The 9,048-nt window shown below is 36.8% G+C and overlaps 1 protein-coding gene across 1 annotated transcript in view; it reads right to left on the bottom strand.

The window, feature by feature from the left end:
- The window catches only part of PCNXL2 (pecanex-like 2 (Drosophila)), a gene marked incomplete at its 5' end in the record, with an annotated part of 148,871 nt that overhangs the window by 54,647 nt on the left and 85,176 nt on the right, over positions 1–9,048 (bottom strand). Inside the window, one exon of the mRNA XM_009082871.1 lies at positions 4,561–4,671. Coding sequence (XP_009081119.1) covers positions 4,561–4,671 — 111 coding nt within the window. The remainder of the gene's footprint in view (positions 1–4,560; positions 4,672–9,048) is intronic.

Here is a 9,048-nt window from a genome sequence, read left to right as displayed (position 1 = left end):
TAGGGAAAGGAAAGAAGGCAGGCAGTGCCAAATCACCCACGACCAGCATGTAATTGGTGGCTTTTCAATGCGACACAGTTGCAACAGAGGAGACATGTCTGAATGGAGCACACTGTGATTGGGGTGACCCTGTCTAATCTCTGCCCAAGGACAGGTTCTGAGCATAGGCAGTGCAGTAAGCATCCTCTTCCTGTTAACTAGCAATCCTTCTATAACACAGAAGTGCCTTTCCAGAGTCCAAAGCACAATTTAAAACACACACACAGACACACACACACACGAAGAAAAAAATCACTGTCTTGGAAATCCTTCTTTCTCTGCACTGGAGTCTTTCTCTCACTGTGTCCAGTATTCTATTCCGTGAGTATCCGCATATTTTGGAATGGCTTAGAATGTGGAGAAACTACACGTCTATAATTCAACCTGCTGGCTTAAAGTCATGCTTTCACATTAATTCTTACTGACAATTTAATATTCCATGCTGACCAAAAATAAAAAGCATTTAGCATTTCATACTTTTGGAAATATATATGAAATGAGAAGGTGAAGACAGAGGAATGGAAAATATCACACATAAATATCATAATAAATGCCTGAATCCATAGCTTAAATTTAAACCCATATTTCAGACTGCTGGAAAGCAAGTTAGGAGATGGATCAGGACACTGAATAAGATACAAGTTAAAAGGAACACATTTAAATAAATGCAAGCAAATGAAATGTTAGGCTTAAATTCTTCATTAATTCATACCACATCCATAAAATGTAAAGAAAAAGACTCCCAAGATGGCACAAGAGACCAGTTATTCTCCCTTACACCTCTCTTGGGAGGAAGATGCAAAGTAAATAACCCATGAACTAAGGAGCCACTATCAAAGTAGAGTGATCAAGGGCATCTCAAACTAAACTTCAGGTCAAATTACCCAGTAACCACAATCTTTTAGCTTACCCTATCATACTAAAATATTGTATGTGTGTTCCACAGTCTCTGAAACTTCACAAAAAAGCATTTTCATACACGCAGCATCATCCTTGGTAAGGCAGTTCTATAAAAAGGCTAGCTAGCCATGCTTTCAAAGCCATTTGCAAAATCTAAAAACAAACACTTGCCAAAAGATCTCTCTCAAGTCCCTCCAGCTAACTAAAAAAGAGTGGTCTGGAACAGTGTCTTTGTGCATTAGAGAGGCTGAAAAATGAGCTGCCCTCAGAGTCTAAAGTTAAAAAAAAGTGATAGAGAGCACAGAGCAGGAAGCAAGTGCATAAAAAAAACTTAGACTGTCACGTAACACTGTAGATATAACTAGTACTGGCTGTGAAAGATGAACAAGTATTTACAAGTGTCAGATAAGGGAAGGAGGCATGGGAGCTGAAGAAAGGAAAAGAGAACAAAGAGGACAAATAAGGACAGCAAATCAAGTTTTTTTAAGTGGGTTCTAATATCATAATTAATTTAAAAATTGCCACCATCATGAGTTAAGACATTTTGCACTCCACTGTGAACAGTTTCTGTCTAAGACATAATCAGTAGCAACAGGTTTTTTTCCCTAACAGACATAATGCTCTACTAAACAGACAGTGGAAGACATTTCCCATTTGACTTGTGAAGAGTGATTTTATCTAAATGTTTCATATCTGTAAGCATGTCATGAGAGCAAGTAACTGCACCTGACTCCCTTACATACAGTTGATATGTGCAGTGGCAAATTATCTGTCATCAGGGTTGGTTTTTATTTGAGTGTATCCAATTTGTTGTTATTAGGCAATTTTGTTTTTAATACCAATGCTTTAATCATGTCTAAGTAAAAAAAACAGAAATGAAGTATCAAAAACTTACAGGCATACTTTCTCATTCTATGTCCCAAGCTAGAGTTCCTGTGTAACATCTTTGTGAGGTTATACTGTGTAGAGGCAGAACTTGTTTCTTTGTGAATAATAGATTTTCTTTTTAAGATGGCCAAAATCAAGTTTTGATTAAAAAACCCCTGAACTAAAAACTCTTCCTCATGAAATAAAACATTGTACCTGAGCATTAATTCTTATAATTTACAAATCTGTTTAAATTCAAGCCAACTTCAAAACAGGTAATTGAAACACTGACATTTTCAAAATCTTCTATCCCCTTCTTTTAACATAAAACTATACAGTTAGGCATTCCCAAACCCCACATGTTTAATTGCAATTACCATAGTACCTTCCACACACATGATCACCTAGAGGATGGGAAAAACGAGTGTCACAAGGCTTCATTTTCTTGTGTCAGAGCTGTAACACTGAAACAACCAAAGCAGAAACTCTCCTAAATGGGATAATCTTAACTACAAACTACTTTGTTTCTTCCAATTTCACTATTCATTTCTTAGGTAAAATTGTCCTTTGGCTACAAACTACACTGACTTTTTTCAGTGTGCTGATATTTATAAATGCATAACCTCATCTTACCCATTTAAACACTGGAAAATGAAGTCACAGATGTCTCCTCAAACCAGAAGCCCATTCCCATTTCTGGTCTTCTGAGATTAAGAGGGATTTCAAGGGGTCATCTAGTCCACCCACAAGTCACAAGCAGGATCAGTTAAACCTATATGACTCCTGACTCTCTAAGTTCCTGAAGATCTCTAATGGTGAAGACTTCACAACCTCCACCAGGCAAAGCTCCACATGTGTTGCTCTTCATGCCCTGCACGCTGGAATCAAATACATTAAAGCATGCTGAACTACTCCTATCACTGAGCTCTACCGCAAAAGTTCACCAAAGCACTTTGAAATTTAAAATTTACATCCCATTTGTAGATGTGATTGAGGCAATTAAGAGCCACAAATAATTAACTCTGCAAAGAAATAGCAGGCTTAGTGCCTCTGCAAACTGGAACTTGCATTCATCACTACTGTTTGCAGGGTTATGGCAACAACAAATAAAAATACTGTGCAAAAAGGCAGAGTTATTGTTGTTGGGGGAATCATAACTTCAGCATCTAACCAGTATCTTAATTGCACCATTGCCTTAGAAGACAGATTTGCATTTACAAAGCATACTATAAATATGAATAATAGAAAGCCAGGCTGGATCACTTTAGCAATAATTATGTAAACATACAAAACTCTGCTTTAAACTACTTTCCATTTTGCAAAGCTAAACTGGTACTTTTATCAAGAGTAAAGTTATCATTGAACAAAATATTTGTGACCAAAGAGAAACTTGTTGCAACATAATATTAGTTCTTGAATGTTTTGCTAAATAACTTCATATACACTTCTCCTGCAATTTACACCTACAACAGAGATTAAAATATATTTTATTGTGAAATTCTGGAATGATTTGCTACGAATCACCCAGAATGCTTACACAGATCACTGTTTTTATAATGCTTTCCTTCCATAAGTAGACAATCTAAAGCTTTCCCTCTGGGAGTTATTCTGTGTGCACTTTCCTCTGTCTGAGACTCTCATTTATTCTTTCTATCTAAAAAACATAAGCATTGTTAATCAATGTTGCATATGATTCACAGCAAAGAGCAGAGGGAAGAAATCACTCAAGGGAAAGAAAACCAACAAACCCTGTGGGATGAAAGGAACAAAGACTTTAATGTGTATGTCTAACAAATGGCACAAAGTAAACTCTTTAGTAGATCTGAACTAAAACCATTTTCCCAACTCTTCTTCCAAAGAACTTTGGTTAGGAGGGAAGGAAGAAATGAAAAGTTAGCCTCTGAAAATGCTCTAGATGTCAATAAAGGTAAATATGTTCAGTTAAAGTGTTTTATTTAATATTATTTTTTCCTCTATTAAATCAAGTTTCTAACTGAATTTGACTTTAAGCTGAAGAATTTTTTCTCCAAAAATTCAATATATATTTTTTAACTCTACAGACATTTGCGGGTCATTGAACTCGGTGGTTTACTCCCCATATCTACAAAGTCAGCCCTGCAACAGGCACCAAAACACACTGCTTCAGTGTTAATGAAATACATTGTTACTCATAAAACAGAGTGAAAAGGAGAATGCTTCTTAGCACCATAATGGAAAATTTACATTAAATTGTTAAAATTCAGTTGCTTCTGAAATTAAATTTTTTAAAAAAGCCCATCAAACCCAGGACATTTGCAGCAGAAATCAGCTCACCAAAATGAATTTGTATCTGAGATACCAACTAGAAGCAACTGAGAACAGAACTAATATTTCAGAGCTCAGTCAGACATATGTCCAGCATTTCACAAAACTACCTATGTAGTAAAAGTCCACCCAAGTTGGTGTTAATATGTCAGTCACAACATTTCTTTCTGGATTCCTCAAAAGTCAGGGCCTAGGAAGTAAGTGATCTGCAGAATGTAGCTGTGTGGGAAGTGAGCAAGCATAAACACACTAGCTTGAGTCAGAGTTCAGTTTCCCAGTTTCAAATCCTATGTGGCCAAAAAAGAGAGAAAACTGTTTCTCAGAAGATGTTCAGAGTATTTTCACATATTAAAATAAGTTACCTAGGAATTTCATACCTTGTTCAAACACTGTAAATATATTACATACACAAAGCAAAATTTAAGAATAAAGAACAAATTTATAAAGGATATGAGGTATTGCAAAGAGCTGAGCAAAAACATGGAACGATGATCCCCAGGCAATCTGCCAGGGAGCAATGTATGTCATGATGAACTGCAACTTCTGCAGTAGGTCCCACAGCTGAAAATAGGAAGAAAGAAACATGGTAAACTTTTAGGCACTGAGATAGCTTCAAAACTAATATCTGAAAGAAACACTTTAGAACTTTGCCATAGAACAAACATGAGAAATTATACTGTACTATTAGCTTTAATGTGCTACAAATGCCTTACTTTAATAAGACACAACAGTATATTCTTCATTTGAAAGTCAAACTTGAAATGAAGTACACTTTTACTAGTATATTGAGGTAGTTCCCAGATCACCTTTTGTTAAAAGTATGTTTGCTCTTATTAGAAAGTGGGAAAACAGGTTCTGATATTCACCACATATCTTATACTGCTAGTCAGATGGTTACAGAAGAGACTCCAGGAGAAACTGGATGCAGTGAACAGAGACAGCTCAATGCATGACACGTGTGGCTCTGCACATGGAAATCAGACTATTTCTCAAGAACACATCATTCTCATTCTCAATGGGAGAAGCCATAACAATGTAATCATACGCGTGGCATCAATCCTGAATTGTAGCTGCATTTTCAAGACCATCATCGCCATAAAAATCTTGCATTTATATGAGCTTTTATTGTTGTGCAATGTAAACTGAAAGCCACAATGAATTTACTTTGGCTTCCTGCAAAATATGCTTGGTGCTCCAACTAGCAGCTTCCGATTCAAGAATGATGTGTGCTTATTCCCTGGAATACATTTTTTTTCTGACATTTCTCTTGGCATCAGGCCAAAACAGATCTTATGTCTTGTCTGCACCAGGCCATCAGATTTGTATTGCAGCGTGGGTTCCTGACAAACTGTCAGGAAAGATTTGGCCATCAATAGGCATTAGTGCTCAACACACATACAAGTTGAGGAGTATATGCAACATTTCATGCTCATAGAGCAAAGAGATGTTGAATTTCTTAAATTTTTAATTTGAGTTATTGAAAAACAAGACATTGTCAGCATCCCTAAAGAGATTGAAGCTATATCATTACTTGTACATTAAATGCATCTAGGGATCGTTCCCAACCACTGGTAGTGTGCATGTTTTTAAATTGTTAAAAGGTGTCTGGGAAGGTTTTGGTCTGGCCCAGCTAGCCTCTTTCTAAGCAATCCCCAGGACTCCTTTTGAATGAAACCCCTCTATGATCCATTTCCAGGTGGCAGTTCCATATCTCCACCTTGCATACAGACTAGGAGAGCTCATTAGCATGGACACAAGCTTCCCCATGACAGCTGGGCTCAGGGACAGAGCACAGTTCTAGGCACACTTCAGCTACTAGTATGCTGACAGTCAGAGAGGATGAACCTTCACTGGCTGTCTCATTTCATCCGCCCTAAGTTACCACCCCCAAAGTAACACCTAGCCATCCGTATCTTCAGTGGCAATGCACTTATGGGTCACTCAGCTCCTTCATTAACTGTTGAAAATTATTGCAAATTAATTGTGAGGGAAGTAAGAATGACTAATACCATTGACATGTTTTGGTCTTTGTGCTACCAAACAGAGAAGCAGCTTCTAACTCCAGTTACAATTAATAAACCTTCCAGTTGAGATGCAAGCAGTGCTTCACATGCTTTCTTTGCTTTGGCATGACTTAAATTAGGAGCAATATGCAAAATAGAGATTATATTAACTTTGCACAGATATACTATTTAAAACCAGAAAAACCCTGATAAAACCCAACTATTACAATCCCTTCAAGGCACAGCCTAATTATCCCTACCTAGTTTGAGAAACTACTATCTTGTTAACTTTGTTTTCTCTCAAAAGTACTACATTGATTTGAAAGCTACAACATTGAAGTAGGCAAGCAGAACTGAACTGAAATTAGAACTTTCATTTATTTGAACCTTATTTAGCAGGTTGTGAGGTCGCTTTGTTTTGGTTCATTATTATTTATCTGAAATGTCTCAATGAACAGCTGGGAGAAAAATTGTATCGACTAAAAGATTTAAGTGAAGGTCTGGAAAAAGCTAATGACTTGCATTTGAAACCTCAAAAATTCAAAACTGCAGCACAACCCAGTGAAGTTCTGTCTGTTACAGATTGAAATCAAAGCCATAGATCACCCCAGCTGTGCTCAAAGCACAGCATTCATCATAAGATTTTCAAACCTCAAATAAAATTCAGGTTTTGCATTTGCTGTGAAATCAAATCCAGGAGGACACCCTTCTGGCTAGTTGTTCCATTACGTCGTTTTAAGGATTCTTTAATATTTATACATTCTTGCAAAACAGGCCATGGAGTCCAAGTTCCCCGTTGAATCTAACAAGTCCTACTACTTCTGTATTCACCACTGCTTGAACTTGCTGTTGTTTCTTTCAACACTCGCCTCTTGGCTAACACTCCTACAAGACAGGCAAAGGAGCTCATTTCCATTCACAAGAACATGAATGCAAAAACAACGCCTTAGTGAGCCTCTCTTGGATTTTGAAAGCCTTACTATACCACACTTAAAAGCCTGGAAATGTGTGATTTTCAAGCTACTGCTTTCATTAAGTGTTGTCAAGTGCCTCTATTACCTCTTAAATCCCTGCTTCTAGGGCATGATCTGCAAAACACCTTCAGGGTAACATGCCATTAGCATTTTACATCTCTAACTGTAATTGCTAAAGGTGATGCCATTGGCAACTATAATACTGAGATTTAAGAAAGTGGGACTTGGCTTTACATTTTCTCTTTTTCAATTTGCTAGAACCATCTGAAAAAAGTATTTCTCATTATCAGTTTTATCCAGTTTACAATGTGCTTTCACCTTTATCTGATACAGGAACTCCAAGGATGCACAAAGCTTTTCTCACAGGGAAAAAACTAAAGCTGCTAAAAATTTCCTTCATAAATAGGGGAAGCTGATCCTCAGGAACAGACATTCTCTTATTTCAACTACAACTAACTGCATTTCAGTCTTCAGGAATTTTAAGTCACTAGCCAAAGAGGAAAACCTTAATCTTTTTTAAATTGCCTGTTAGGTAAGCCAAAGCCCATCTGGAGCTGAATCTGGTGAGGAAAGGAAAAGGCAACAGGAAGGACCTCTACAGGCCTATCAACAGCAACACACTGGGAAAAAAACTGGGACCCACTGATGACAAAGGACACCGAGGTGGCCAAGGTACTAAAAGCCTTCTTTGTCTTGGACTTAACTGGTAAGCCTTCAGGAGTCACAGGCCCCTGAGACACGTAAGAAAGCACGGAGAAATTAAGACATCCTAAATAGCAAAGGATTGATTAAGGGGATATTGAACCAAACGAGAAAAAAATACTTCCATGGGACCTGATTGGACACCTCAGCCTTTTCACACCCAGCTGTGAAACACTCAGTTATCCTCAGTAAAGTTCTGCTTGAATGAGGGTAACAACTTGCTCCTGAGGGGCATGAGGTATATTTTATAACAGTTCCCATCTAAAGTGAAAGTGGAAAAACAAATTTTTAAAAGTCTGTGCTGAGTTTTAACCCTATCATTATAACCATTTACTTAAACATTAACAAGAGATTAATTTTTATTGAACTTCTGCATCCCAGTTTAGGATGATTTATAAAAGAATATTTGTATTAACCCTTATTAGATCTTCAATGTTTTCTACAGTTCACTAAGCAGAAAATATTATATGTGATTTATTATTTAGGGGGAATAAAAGTTCTAATATTCCTATATATTTTACTCATGTAACAGTTTTGCACAGTAAACAGTTTTTAAAGTCTTTGATAAAGAGTTTAAATTATCAGTATGTTCAGTGAATTTAAACCAGCACATTACCACTACTGTCAAATGAAAGTGCAGAACACACATCCATCTTTCATATTAATTTTATGTGGACATACATTTTATCTTAATCATCCTTAAGTCTTTCATGAGTTCTGAAGCCCCTACAGACCTCTGGCACATAAGCCAGTACACAATATATCCATAAACAAAGCAAAGGCAAAGACTTATCTTTTCAGGATTTCTTTAAAACTGGTTATTCTTACTTAACCAAATTTAAGTAACACTACAAACTAGAACTTAACGGAAATTAGCTAACATACATGACAAAATAAAAGATTTTGGGAGTCTGAAGCCTCACCAAAATGTGATCTCCTTTTCTCAGTTTGGTAGATTTCAATAAGCCAGGCAGAGATTAACACCTGAATTTAAATGACACTGAATGTGAGATGGAGACTGCAATGCTTTCAGCTTTTGGCAGCCTTTCTATCTGTTTAGCATCTGTTGGGACTCTGTGTGGGCAGACTTCTTGGCAATACTGGCACTAAATAATGCATAAACATTAACGTTTTCTTGCTAGGTTTGAATTTTGCTGTTTTAAAAAACCCATATGTATACATCAGTTTTAAACAAAAATAACTGTCATATACATATGTCTATATGCTCCATGTGCAACACAAAATTGAGAGATTAGAAA

The sequence above is a fragment of the Acanthisitta chloris genome, unplaced genomic scaffold, assembly GCF_000695815.1.
Source record: "Acanthisitta chloris isolate BGI_N310 unplaced genomic scaffold, ASM69581v1 scaffold4899, whole genome shotgun sequence".
Taxonomy (NCBI): Eukaryota; Metazoa; Chordata; class Aves; order Passeriformes; family Acanthisittidae; genus Acanthisitta; species Acanthisitta chloris.
The sequence above is the reverse complement of the archived record's forward strand: the minus strand, read 5'-3'. Positions and strand labels throughout refer to the sequence as shown.